The sequence below is a fragment of the Thamnophis sirtalis genome, unplaced genomic scaffold (genome assembly GCF_051295495.1).
Source record: "Thamnophis sirtalis isolate CommonGarterSnake01/CBP01778 unplaced genomic scaffold, rThaSir2_p1.2 scaffold_4, whole genome shotgun sequence".
Classification (NCBI taxonomy): Eukaryota; Metazoa; Chordata; class Lepidosauria; order Squamata; family Natricidae; genus Thamnophis; species Thamnophis sirtalis.
Window position 1 is genome coordinate 8198800 of NW_028261384.1, and position 14757 is coordinate 8213556.

Sequence of the window (14757 nt, forward strand, 5' to 3'; positions counted from 1 at the left end):
AACATATCATTCAGACCACTTGCGTTGCGTAACCTGACAGGGGTTGTGTTCTTTGAGATGTCTAGGGATGGTTATCTTACCAAGGGACTTTAAAAGTGCACAGGTTTAACAGTACAGATTCATTAGACGTTGCATTAGGAAAATTGCTTTGGTTTTAAAAGTTGCACTTATAAAGTATCCAGGTGTTATGATGCTCTACCAACATTTCCATGGAAACACCATGGAGAGCTTGTTCTTTCTTTCTTTCTTTCTTTCTTTCTTTCTTTCTTTCTTTCTTTCTTTCTTTCTTTCTCTCTCTCTCTCTCTCCCTCCTTCCTTCCTTTCTTTCATGTTAGCCTATGAGGCATGGTGGCGCAGTGGTGAGAGTGCAGTACTGCAGGCTACGTCTGCTGACTGACGGCTGCCTGCAATTTGGCAGTTCGAATCTCACCATGCTCATGGTTGACTCAGCCTTCCGCCCTTCCAAGGTGGGTAAAATGAGCCCCCAGATTGTTGCGGGGGGGGGGGGGGGGGAAGAGGTTGACTCTGTAAACCACTTAGAGAGAGGGCTGTAAAAGCACTGTGAAGCGGTATATAACTCTAAGGGCTATTGCTATTGCTGTGTCAGCCCTCACTGAGGAAGAATCTGATCCCTTTTGCCTTCCTTTCAGGTAACGTTCTTTCTGGGATTGTAGTCGCTTTCTCGCCTACGCTTTTCCGGATCATCCGTTTAGTACGGATTGGACGAATCCTTCGGCTGGTTCGATCCGCCCGAGGAATCCGGACCCTCCTTTTTGCCCTGATGATGTCTCTCCCTGCTCTGTTCAACATTGGCCTCCTGCTTTTCCTGGTGATGTACATTTATGCCATCTTTGGCATGGCCAACTTTGCCTATGTCGTCAGGGAAGCTGGGATTGATGACATGTTTAACTTCGAGACCTTTGGGAACAGCATGCTCTGCCTCTTCCAGATCACAACTTCTGCTGGTTGGGATGGGCTCCTCAGCCCCATTTTGAACACCGGGCCGCCATTTTGTAATCCAACGCTCAACGTCCCTTCGACGTCTTCTAAAGGGGATTGTGGAAACCCTGCAATGGGGATCATCTTCTTCGTGACTTACATCATTATATCTTTTCTCATTGTTGTGAACATGTACATCGCTGTCATTTTGGAGAACTTCAACGTCGCCACGGAAGAAAGCGCCGAGCCTTTAGGGGACGATGACTTTGAAATATTTTATGAGGTATGGGAGAAGTTTGACCCCAAGGCCACCCAATTTATTTCATATTCTGAGCTGTCTGACTTTGCCCACGCTTTGGTGGATCCCTTGCGCATCCCTAAGCCAAATAAACTTGAGTTGATCGCAATGGATCTTCCCATGGTCAGTGAAGACAGAATCCATTGCTTGGACATTCTCTTCGCTTTCACCAAGAGGGTTCTGGGAGACTCTGGAGAGATGGACACACTCAAGCAGCAGATGGAGGAGAAGTTCATGGCTGCTAACCCATCCAGGGCTTCACACGAACCAATCACCACCACCCTCCGTCGTAAGTATGAGGACACTTCGGCTATGGTCATCCAGAAAGCCTTTCGAAGTCATTTGCTTCAACGTTCCATGAAGCAGGCCTCATTCTTACACCGTCACCAGAACTGTGATGGTGACATCCTGGAAGAAGATGCTCCAGAAAAGGAAGGTCTCATTGCCTTTTTGATGAATGAAACTTATATCCAAAATCTGGAAAAGTCTCATACTCCGTCTTTGGAGTCTATCCCTCCCTCCTACCACAGTGTTGCAGGAGACCAGGGTGGAGATGATGATGAAGACCACAAGAGGTTTTGTGACCAGAAAACGGCAGAATCTTCTAAGATTGAGAAGCTTAGAGATGGTCAACTGTCTCCCGATAAAGGCAAGAAATCCAATGTTTAATCAAGGACTTTGGAGCATAGTATTAAAATAAAGATAAGTTGCAACACATACAGAGAAGAACTCTTACTTATCTTAGTGATCTAAGAGTTGTTTATCTAACATTAAAACATTTAATATTTTTGACCATGTTAGGTTTCTGGCAGTTTGACAGCAAGATATTTACAAACTGTGTTTCTAATTGATCTATTGGGAATCTGGTGGTCAAGCTGAGATTATAATTTCCTGGCTACCATTGAACTAAAATTCAGCTTCTTTTGTTCAACATGGATCAAGTTGGCATCATAGAATTTTTTCAAATGTTTCAATTTCTGATTAGCTTCCAAGTAATTCATAGTTGTGATTCTCTGGAACTCCTGACCAAGGAACAGTTTTGATGCACAAGCTACGACTCTCATTACCACCTTTGGATACTGTTTGAATGGTATGTCCCACACTTTTTGTCTCCAATGAAAAAGAAAATACAGAATTTCTCTAAATCAACTCCAGATTTCTCTATATCAAGAAGAAAACTTTTCAATTCTCAGATGTTTCTCTTTCATTTATTGGTGGTAACTGTGTGGTAAGGTGGAAAGCTAATAGATTTTGCAAATAAATAAATACATTTGGGGAAAGGACACTTATGAAAGAAAAATTTCTAGGAAGAAGACTAGGGTCAGCCAGATTGCTGCCCTAGAAGACTTTTATCTCAGAATGAATCTTAAAAAGTCATATTTTGAACTGTAATGAAATAATTTTGAATGGAGTCAGCAATGGGTAGATTGACTTGCCATTCATTTACAGACACTAATTTACAGGTTATGCAACGCTGCAGCCTAATTGTTGATTTAAAATGATACATAAAATGCTGTTGTTATTATTATTATTATTATTGCTGCTCTGATCATTTTCATTTTATGTTATATGGGTAATAAAATGTAACAGCTCTTTACAGAATAGCAAATATCAATCAATGATAATTAACTTCCCCAGGCACATTTTAATTTTAGTGTTCTCTTTTTATGACCAATATAGACTGCATGATTTTACTGATGGGGTACTTCTACTGGAAATGCACTAATATACAATCTGATATGGCAAGCGTATCTTAAATTATCATGGCATGTGTATCAAGTATTGTAGCCATGTTACTACCATTGCTGTGAAACAATAAACATATCAACAATCAAACATGTGTAGCCAAAACTAATTCTCCAGAAGTATTTTGTAGCAGTCACTAGATTTTTATTTTTTTTTAACTCGGTATTTTAATATTATTTCAACTCTCTTCGTTATCCAACGAAGCAGATTTTATCTTGTATTGATAGTCTTCGATTTAATGACAAGAGTTGGGCCCAAAATTTCTGTTGCTAAGCAAGGCAGTGAGTCACGCCTGATTTTGTGACCATTTTGCCATGATTTTTAAATGAATGATGCAGTCTTTAAGTGAATCCAGCTTCCCACATTGACTTTGCTGGTTGAAAACCACCTGGGAACGTTGCAGATGGCAATCACATGACCCCAGGACAATTGCTGTTGTTAGTTGCGAAGTCATGTCCAACCCATCGTGACCCCATGGACAACATTCCTCAAGGCCTTCCTGTACTCTACCATCCCCCGGAGTCCACCTAAGCTCACGCCTACTGCTTCAGTGAGTCCATCCAGCCACCTCATTCTCTGTCGTCCCCTTCTTCTTCTTTTGCCCTCCATCTTTCCCAGCATGAGGCTCTTCTCCAGTGAGTCCTTCCTTCTCATTAGGTAGCCAAAGTATTTGAGTTTCCTCTTCGGGATCTGGCCTTCTAAAGAGCAGTCAGGGTGGATCTCCTCTAGGACTGATCAGTTGGATGGCCTTGCAGTCCAAGGGACTCAATGCAGGAGTCTTCTTCTCCAGAGTTCAAAGGCCTCCATTCTTTGGCGCTCAGCCTTCCTCATGGTCCAACCTTCACAGCCATCCATCGCAAGCGGGAAAATCATAGCCTTGACTAGACACACTTTTGTTGACAGGGTGATGTCTCTGATTTTTAGGATGCTGTCTAGATTTGCCATAGCTTTGATATTGTTTATTTTTAATAGAAAAGAACTCCTGTAGCTTGGTGTCCTCGGTGCTCTTTGAGCTCGGTTCTATATGTAGACCTTTCATTACCCAGCTAGGTAGCGTTGTCAGGAAACGGATGAGTGTAAGCAAAGAGTCAAGCTTTTGGGAGCACCAAAGATTCCATAGTTATGTTATTTTATACGATTCATGAACAGCTGGGAAATGGAGAGATAAAGAAAAAAAATACGTTGAATCACTCATAGATTGATAGAATGGATAGTTTTTTGTTTTTTTTTTAAAAAAAATCTCTCCCCTCTGGAGCCTGACGGTTTTTCTATTCAGCATCAGTTCAGAAATTGTGCACCAGACTTCCTGGACATCTGCCTTCTTTTTAATATCCCTTTTGGGTTTTTTGTGCCTTAAGAACCAGTTTCTGTTTCACTGATCAGCAGGTGGGTCTCCCTCATTAACAATGTGGGTCTTAGGCGTCCATCTGCCCCCCCCCAACAAAAATGATGGATTTATCTACATAAATATCAAGAGAAACACGAAGGGTTTTTCAGAATAATTGCATGCCATATGAGAAGGGGCTTGTCCGTGTCGTAATTACATGAAATGTTTATATGGGGTCTGTGTGCGCGCCTCTCTTTTGTTGTTTTGCCCACAACAACGGGTCAAATAATGCCCAGCATAATTTATTTGCTATTTTTCCAACGTGCAGACTTTCTGCTTCCTCAAACTGAAGAAGTCACCTTATTGCTTAAAAAATAAAAGGCTTGAGACTAGTAGCTTTTTCCTATCCCAGATTTGCATTGCAAGTATCCATAGAACAGCTGCCTTTAATAAAAAGAGATTATCTTGATTGGAAATTCTGGAAGTTATACAGGGAGCCCCCAATTTACAACCACAGTGGAGCAAAACAAATTTCAGTTGCTGAGGCAGTTTTGCCCCGGTTTACAACCTTTCGTGCTGCAGTTGCTAAGTGAATCGCTGCGGTTGTTAAGTTAGTAATGCAATTGTTGAATGAAAGTGGCTTCCTTATTGACTTCGCTTGTGAGGAGGTTGCAAAAGAGGAGCCCTCTCTAAGCGGTTTGCAGAGTCAGCCTGTGCCCCCCCCCAACAATCTGGGTCCTCATTTTACCCATTTTGGAAGGACGGAAGGCTGAGTCAACCTTGAGCCTGGGAAGATTCGATCTGCCAAACTGCAGCTAGCAGTCAGCTGAAGTAGCCTGGAGTGCTGCACTCTAACCACTGTGCCACCTCGACTCTTAAATGACTCAAATGATCATTGTCATTTTTTTCAATGCTGTTGTAACTTTTAGTGGTCACTAAATGAATGGTTGTAAGTCAAGGATTGCCTGAGGTTGAAAACAAAGCGAGGACCTTCGTCAGCAGATGGTAGTTCTATAGAATATCTAATCCTTGCTAAAGAAATGTTTGCATGAATTACCAAGTGTAATAGCACTCATTTGCACATATGGGGAAGGTCTTTGTTTAGCCTGGCACTTGTTTTCAAAGAAAATAATTATTCACAATGCAACAGAAAGATTTGATGTACCATTAAAATACATTTTCCAAGAATTCGAGCGTGATTACCAGCAGAAAACTAAAAATGCAAGATTGCCGTTATGGAGTTAGTATATGCTACGCTTGGTAAATGACTCCTAAAATGGCTTTCTTCTTTTTTTATATAGTGCAGTTTAATGGATTTATATGTAGGCACAGAATAGCAGAGTTGGAAGGGACTTTGAAGGTCTTGTAGTCCAACCCCCTGATCAAGCAGGAAACTGTGTACCATTTCAGACAAATGGTTCTCCAATCCCTTCTTAAAAACCTCAAGCTTGGAGCATTTATAACTTTATGAGGCAAGTTGTTCTATTGATTGATTGTTCTAGCTGTCAGGAAATTTCTCCTTAGTTTTAGGTTGCTTCTCTCCTTGATTAGTTTCCACCCATTGCTTCTTGTTCTGCCCTCGGGTGCCTTGGAGAATAGCTTGACTCCCTCTTCTTTGTGGCAGCCCCTGAGATATTGGAAGGCTGCTATCATGTCTCCCCTGGTCCTTCTTTTCATTAAATATTAGACATACTCAATTCCTGCAACCGTTCTTCATATGTTTTATCTTCCAGTCCTCTAATCATCTTTGTTGCTCTTCTCTGCACTCTTTCTAGAGTCTCCACATCTTTTTTATATTGTGGCAACCAAAATTGAATGCAGTCTTCACAGTCTGATCTTACCAAGGCTTTGCAACTAACACTTTCCTTGATCTTGATTCTATCCCTCTGATCATGCAATCTAAGACTGTGTTTCTTTTTTCGGCAGCTGCTGCACACAGCTGGCTCATAACCCAGCATTTGGAGTTTTACAGGTAGTCTTCAACTAACGACCACAGTTGGGGGCCAGAATTTCCATTGCTAAGCAAGACGGTTGTTAAGTGAGTCTCATCAAGTTTACGACCTTTCTTGCTACGGTCATTAAGCGAGTCACTTCAGTTGGTAAGTGAATTAGTTTCCCTTGTCAGACGTGAAGGTCATAAATGATGATCACCTGCATTGCTGCAGCTGTTGTAAATACATGCCAGTTGCCAGGTGCCTGAAGTTTGATCACGTGACTGTGGGAATGCTGCAAGGTTAATAAAGGAATAAGTCATTTTTTTCAGGGAAATAGGAATTTCAAATGGTTGCTAAACCAATGGTTGTGAGGACTACCTGTGCTATAAATCGGAAGTCATGGTAGAGGTGAAAAAGGCAAAGAATTATTTTCCTTGAAAACAAGGAAAATTCTGATTCTGACTATACATACTTCCATGTACATGTGCAAATCGGTGCTATTGGTAATTCATGAAAATATTTCTTTAATTTATGGTTCAACCTAATGATATCCTGCTAATGTTTCCACATTCTTTGACAGCCTACCATATTCCACCATAATTGTTGTTGTTGTTGTTAGTTGCGAAGTCATGTCTGACCCATCATGACCCTATGGACAACATTCCTCCAGGCTTTCCTGTCCTCTACCATCCCCCAGAGTCCATTTAAGCTCACGCTGACTGCTTCGGTGACTCCATCCAGCCACCTCACTCTCTGTCGTCCCTTTCTTCTTTTGCCCTCCATCGTTCCCAGCATGAGGCTCTTCTCCAGGGAGTCCTTCCTTCTCATCAGGTGGCCAAAGTATTTGAGTTTCCTCTTCAGGGTCTGGCCTTCTGAAGAGCAGCCAGGGTTGACCTCCTCTAGGACTGACCGGTTGGATCGGCTTGCAGTCCAAGGGACTCAATGCAGGAGTCTTCTTCTCCAGCACCAGAGTTCAAAGGCCTCCATTCTTTGGCAATCAGCCTTCCTTATGATCCAACCTTCACAGCCATCCATAGCAACTGGGAAAAACAGAGCCTTGACTAGACGCACTTTTGTTGGCAGGGTGATGTCTCTGTTTTTCAGTATGCTGCCTAGATTTGCCATCGCTTTCCTCCCCAGGAGCAAGCGTCTTGTAATCAACCATAATTATTAATATTTAATTAATATTTAATTTAATTAACCATACTTATCAATATTGAATCAATTAATCAATTAATAATTAATTAGAAGCAAATTAGACCCTGGGACTCCCCCAGAGCAAGAGTAGAGTTACTTAGATAACTCTGATGGAAATTTTTGTCATGTTGGACTTTTGACAAACCTTCTCACGTCAACCAAGGAAGGCCATCTGAAGATAAGACAAAGTGATGTTCTTTTCATTGTTGTGACAATTTAAAATCAGTCATCAATATTTATTTAAATGTTTGAAACAAATGAGATTACTCTGAAGCAGAACTCAAGGCTTTCTAGAGTAAACTTCTCGGATAGGAAATTGGAACGAGCAGTACAGAGATCCAAAAATGGGTAAAGGAAAGGGATATTTTCTCCCCGCGCAATAGAATCAAGCTTGAAAATTTTGTTACTAGGCAACAAATCCAATCAGATGCGACTTCGGCCTTCTTGCATGGCCTTAAAATGGCATTAAAGGTTATGCTGCATTTCAACTTACTAAGGTGCTCAACATCTTGCCTAGCCAAATCTCAATATCTTGTCAAAAGGTCACAACATCTTGTTGAGCCTCTGGAAAGAGTGCAGAGAAGAGTCACAAAGATGATTGGGGTGTGAGTGTACTGAAGGCTAAAACACATGAAGAACAGTTGCAAGAACTGGGCTTGGCTAGTCTAGAGAAAAGGAGGACCAGGATGGCATGATAGCAGTCTTCTAGTATTTGCCACAAAAAAAAAGAAGGGGTCAACTTATTTTCCAAGCATCAGGAAGCAAGGCAAGAAATGATGGATGGAAACTAATCAGGGAGAGAAGCAACATAGGATTAAGGAGGAATTACCTGACAGTGAGAACAAATAATCAGCGGAACAGCTTGCCTCCAGAAGTTGTGAATGCTCCAATACTGGGAGTTTTTAAGAAGAGATTGGATAATCATTTGTCTGAAGTGGTGTAGGGTTTCCTGCCTGGGCAGGGGTTTGGACTAGAAGACCTCCAAGGTCCCTTCTAACTCGCTATTCTATTATGTTCGGTTCAGTTCGGTTCAGTTCGGTTCGGTTCGGTTCGGTTCGGTTCCATTCCATTCCATTCCATTCCATTCCATTCCATTCCATTCCATTCTATTCTATTCTACCCCATTCCATTCCATTCCCATGATTTTTAAAGGAGTTTTTAAGAAGATGTTGAATAACTATTTGTCTGAAGTGGTGTGGGGTTTCCTGCCTGAGATGGGGGATGGACTAGAAGACCTCCAAGGTCCCTTCCAACTCTGTTATTCTATTATGTTCTGTTCTGTTCCATTGCATTCTATTCTATTCTACCCCATTCCATTCCCATGATTTTTTAAAGGAGTTTTTAAGAAGATGTTGAATAACTATTTGTCTGAAGTGGTGTGGGGTTTCCTGCCTGAGATGGGGGATGGACTAGAAGACCTCCAAGGTCCCTTCCAACTCTGTTATTCTATTATGTTCTGTTCCGTTCCGTTCTGTTCCATTGCATTCTATTCTATTCTATTCCATTCTATTCTATTCTACCCCATTCCATTCCATTCCCATGATTTTTTAAAGGAGTTTTTAAGAAGATGTTGGATAATCATTTGTTGGAAGTGGTGTAGGGTTTCCTGCCTGAGATGGGGGATGGACTAGAAGACCTCCAAGGTCCCATCCAACACTGTTATTTTATATTCTACTCTGTAGCTAAGATCAAATTATTCTTCAGATTTGTGTCAAAAAAAGGGGGCAGCAGCTGAAACTATCTGAGCAAGGTCTCCTGTTTCTATGAGCATTATAACACACAGGAGATGGGTTTTTACTGACATGGTCAAGGACATCCTCTTGACATTTTTTAACCTCCTGTGAATGTTCCTGACTGAGTGAGAACATTCTGACCATTTTCAGTTCCTGTATTTCCAGCTCTCAAGCATGCTAATAAAACCCCAGCAAAATAATTACAGCACAGGTGGGTCCTCGACTTACGGCCACAAATGGGCTAGAGTTTTCATGGCTAGGCAAGGTAGCTAAGAGAATCTCACTCGATTTTAGGGCCTTTTTCTTGCCACGGTTCTTAAGTGAACCACTGAAGTTTTAAAAATTTATTAACGTAGGCGCCTGAGTGACTTGCAATGTAGTAGAAAGCTTAAAAGTCCTTTTAAAAACCCCAATTCAAATTAGAACATTTGAATGGAAAAGTTAAAAGCAAAACAAAACAAAACAAGAACATAAGTGAGTTTTTTAACTGAATTGTTATTAAATGAACCATGTGGTCCTTAAGCGAATCTGGCTTCCCTCACTGACTTTGCTTGTTGGAAGCTACCTGGGGAGGCCACAAATGGGGATCTTGCAGCTCCAGGATGCTGCAGTCATTAGCTGACAAGCACCAATAGTTTGCTCATGGGATCACGCAGAGCCTGTGACGGTCAAAAGGATGAGGAAAGTTGTAAGTCAGGGCTTTCCAAATTTGGAAACTTTTAAGACTTGTGGACTTCAACTTCCAGAATTCTGCAGTCAGAGTTGAAGTCCACAAGCCTTAATGTCCCCAAATTTGGAGAGCCCTGTTGTCACTTCGAATGGTTGTTAAAGATTTGTAAGTCAAGAAATACTTGTATTTAATTGGTCAAAAGATAATCGGCATTGAGGCAGAAAGAGCACACATCTCTTACTAAGTTTTGTTTGATCTACAGTAAAGGAAAAGGATCCCCTCGTCTTAACCACTAGACCAAGGGTGTCAAACTCACATCGCCACAGTGGCCTCATGTGACGTATCGGGAGTTTTTTCTCCCAATAGTAAAGAGTGCATGGGCGTGGCCAGCTTGTGACGCATCCAGCCCACTAGCTGGGAGTTTGACGGTCCTGCCTAATACCAAACTATAGGTGGCCTTTCTTAGTGAGTCTCTTTGCTGTTCAAGTATTAGGTTCCCCTGCCACATACACGCTAGTCATTCCCGACTCTAGGGGGCGGTGTTCATCTCCGTTTCAAAGCCAAAGAACCAGCGCTGTCCGAAGACATCTCCGTGGTCATGTGGCCGGCATGCCTAAATGCTGAAGGTGCATAGAACGCTGTTACCTTCCCACCAAAGGTGGTTCCTATTTTTCTACTTGCATTTTTATGTACTTTCGAACTGCTAGGTTGGCAGAAATGGGACAAGTAATAGGAGCTCACTGCGTTAGGTGGGGATTCGAACCGCTGAACTGCCGACTTTAAAAAAAAATATTTCTCATATATACATTCACAATTATATGATCTCATAACTGTTATTAATAATATGTATTTGTATCAATTTTTCTCCCCTACAGTTGACAATATAATTGAAGTTGCTTTCTTACCATCCCATAAACCCATCTTATTTTACAACAATCCTACTTCTTCTTCCTTCCTTCCCTCCTCCCTTCCCTCCTTTCTTCTCTCCTTCTCTCCTTCCTTCCCTTCTTCCTTCCCTCCCTCCTTCCTTCCCTCCTTTCTTCTCTCCTTCTCTCTTTCCTTTCCTCCTTCCTTCCCCCCTTCCTTCTCTCCTTCCTTCCCTTCTTCCTTCCCTCCTTTCTTCTCTCTTTCTCTCCTTCCTCCCCTCCTTCCTTCCCTCCTTTCTCTCCTTCTCCCCTTCCTCCCCTCCTTCCTTCCCTCCTTTTCTCCCTCCTTCCCTTCCTCCTTCACTTCCTCCTCCCTTTCCTGCCGACTTTTCTGATCAACAAGCTCAGCGTCTTAGCCACTGAGCCACCTCCAAATCTGACAACTTTAAGACTTGTATATTTGAACTCCCAGAATTCCACAGCCAGTCATGCTATCTGAGGAACTCTGGGATTTGGTATCCAAAAGTCTTAGTTACTACGTTTAGAGGGCCTTGGTCTGCAATATCTTGGAGTATAATGGTTTTGGAATAAAACCTATTCCATCCTCAGAACCAGGCACTAAAATATCAGTTTATTCCTGTCAAGAACATTCCCACTTTCTATATGCCGGGTTATGATCTGGTTTATACCCAGACAGATTACAGTCAGAGACCAAATTGTTTTCCAAAGAACATTTAATAGAGTTCATGATATAAAGCAGTTTGGTTTTATCTTCAACGGCTAGAATGAAACTTCGGGCAAAATAAAACGCACAAAGGAAAGAAGTGGTCAGTGTGACACAACTTTAAGTGGCAAACAGTGGGGGGAAAAAATATGCCGGAGGAAGATGGGCAGTTTTCTCCCCCCCCCTCTTCTGAATAGCTATCTGTGTTGTTAATTGGGGTGGTACTGAGATGTACAGAACTCTCGAATACACAACAATTAGCAATAATTAACCTGTGAAACCACTTGGCTGCATTTACACTCCCCTGAGGGCTAGGTTTATTTGGAAAATTAAGTCACAGAGATGTGTAAAGCTTTGAGAAACATTGCAAGTACGCTTAGGAAACAAGAAAGCACAATAACAACATCAGAAATGTATGCCTCGGGTAGTGCTTGACCGTTAGTCATTCATATGAGAAGTTCGGCAGATGTGAGCCACGCCTCCCTCCAAGTGGCTCAAAAAGAAACCTGAGTGAAATTTTTAAAAAAAGCTGCATCATCAAAGCCCTCCAAGCATGGCCAACATCTTGACCCTTTTTACCTTAATGGTAAAACACCTTAATGGACAGTCCAGCAACCGCCTAATGCTAGATGGTTTCTGCAAGCTGTTTGCTGTTTGTCTGCGTTTGGGAGCAGCGGTAGGAAAACGGTTGTATCCTGCTTATTCATAAAACATATAGAATCCAGAATAGCAGACTTGGAAGGGACCTTAGAGGTCTTCTAGTCCAACACCCCCCCCCCACCCGGCTGAAGCAGGAGACCCTATGTACGTGATGGCGAATCTATGGCATACGTGACAGAAGTGGCACGCAAAGCCCTCTCTGTGAGCATGTGCACCGTCGTCCCAGCTCAGCCAGCTGGTTGTCGGGTTTCCAAGGCATGCATGCATGCCGGCCAGCTGGGCATTGGGTTTTTGGTGCTCTGGCACCTGCGTGAGTGCCTCCCGGTTTGGGCCTAAACATTTTGCCATCACCGCCCTATTTCACTCCTGGCTGCCATTCTGTGGGAAGAAATATCCATCTGGTTCGTTTCGAAGCTGGGAGAAAGACAATTGAAACACCACCAAGCACATGGTTCTGGGCAGCTGACCACATGAGAGTTGAGTGTGTGTATGTGTGGGTGGTGGTGGTGGTTATAACTTCTTTTGGCCTTTGCACTTGAGGATCCTGTTCCTGTGCAACAACACGTATTCTACTGGCTGTTGTCAGGTTCCTGTTGTGACTCAGCAGCAGTCTTCTGTGAGTCTTTTCGGGATGCAAGATTAATTATACAGCTGGGGCTCGTTAGGGGCATATTCTGGGGATAAAAGGACGGATGGTGCCACGCCCTAGTTGCAGGAGTCAACGTTCCTTGGTTCGTTCAACACTGATTGATCATCAGTCGTGGTTTATGTAAGATACACTTGGAGAAGTGCTTTGTTTTCTGTAACCCTGACTCAAGGATACACTTGGAGAAGTGCATTGCGTTGTAAGAGTTTTTGTTTAGTATTCTGTTATCTCGTCAAAGACTGTATTTATGTTATTTTTGGGCTCGCAGCCAGTCTGAGCCGAGAACTGATTAAGAGAGTTCCTTTTAAGTTGTTTGCCTGTTGTCTGTTTAACGAGCCGAGAAGGGGGGACAGAACAAGTTCCTATGGGGTTATGTAGGAGTTATGTAGGGGTCATAACTGGCTCTCTAGATAAAAGAGGAAATGTAAATCCTAGGTGTTTTTCCGAGCTAATTTTGTCAACCTTTTGTTTGTCGCTTATCTGGAGTTTTCTGCCTGACCCAGTCTTTCTGAATGGATTACCAAATCTGCATTTGTAAAAGCTGGCCCTCTCAGTTTCTGCTTGCGACAAGGAAATTGGGGCTGGTTTCTGGATAGGCTGGCCCAATCTTTCTTAATTGGCACAAAATATCTGCTGGGGGCTATAAAGAAAGACTGCTCCCTGCCTCTAAAAAAACATGTTTCTCCATTAGGGAAATATAATATTCTGCCTTTTTAATATTTCCCAAAACATTTCATTCTTCTGCAGGAAGGTGCTGGCATTCTACAATTCAGTTGAACCCCACACAATGTTTTCCCCAGATCCTCTAAGGATCCCTCCTTATCTAATCTGGATTGCCCTCACTGCGATGTTATCAAAACAGTAGGCTGCCAAAATCAAATCCTTCATCAGTCACAAAACCTTGATTTCGAGTTTGCCTAATCTCATTGGACTGTTGGGAAAATCTTGCTGGATTGGGGGAAAAAAAAACCCTGATGTACACAGCCCCAAGAGATTAGAAAGAGGGGTGGCCTGTAAAAAACAGATAAATAGATTACATTCATTTGTATTATGGAACAAAAGAATAATTATTAAAGCAGGAATTTAAGCGGGGATTAAAAAGGAGAACTTAGAAAAAGTATAGAGATAAAGAGGAAAAGAGAGGATTAAGAGAAATAATAACCAGGAGCACAAAAGATAATTAAATTAGCCACGTGGGCTGCAATGTTTGATTGACCCTTGACGCGTCACGTGATACAATAGAATTGACTCTTGCGTGGAATATGCACCAGGCATTCCTGTCTATTAGCTGCTAGAAGGCGTAATATTCACTTTGGACAGCAGAGGGTGCTGTCGCCTTAGCTGTGGAGCTAACGCCGCTATCATTTTTCGCCAGTCTTCATAAAGTTGGGCTTGGGGAAATCAAGCTAACACTAATTTCCAGATGTGCAGTTCCATCCCAACACATCTGGAGAATACCTGCTTGGGGGCAAAAGCTATTCTAGTCTGTGCGAGTGTGCAAATAGCAAGGAAAAATTATTGAAAGTTGGAAGGGGAGGCGAGGGTATGTGACTGTTTTGTGACCCATGTCAATCCTTAGAAGGGCTGGGAGATCATTTTGTCACTTGAACTCAACCCCAGGGCTCAGATAGGCCACTAGTAACCCAGGACTATGATATGCTGTGCAGAGCTGTGCCCAAGAAATCAATAAAGTTCAAACATGGCAATTTTACAATATGTGGATTTCAATATCCAGAATTTCCCCAATCAACAAGCCTGGCTGGGGAAATCTGGGACTCAATCTTAAAGTTGCCATTTGCAGTAACTGACTCCTATGTGATCTTGTAGACGGGAAGGCGATCTGAGTGACAAGTTTTCAACCAGAAAGGAGGAATGTACGAACCCAACTGAGCCCAAAATCTCCATCACTAAGCAAGGCAAGTTATTAAATGAGTTTTGACCCCCATTTCCATGCCATCATTGTTAGGTGAATCAATGTGGTTATTAAGTTAGTAGTTGCAGTGGGCAAGAAAGGTGG

The 14757-nt window shown here is 42.3% G+C and overlaps 1 protein-coding gene across 1 annotated transcript in view; it reads left to right on the forward strand.

Moving 5' to 3' along the window:
• LOC106539743 (sodium channel protein type 5 subunit alpha-like) overlaps positions 1 to 2344 on the forward strand; it is a 65444-nt gene extending 63100 nt beyond the window's left edge. Inside the window, exon 23 of the mRNA XM_087712432.1 lies at positions 651 to 2344. Coding sequence (XP_087568558.1) covers positions 651 to 1906 — 1256 coding nt within the window. The 3' untranslated portion in view covers positions 1907 to 2344. The remainder of the gene's footprint in view (positions 1 to 650) is intronic.
• The last annotated feature ends 12413 nt before the right edge of the window (positions 2345 to 14757 follow it).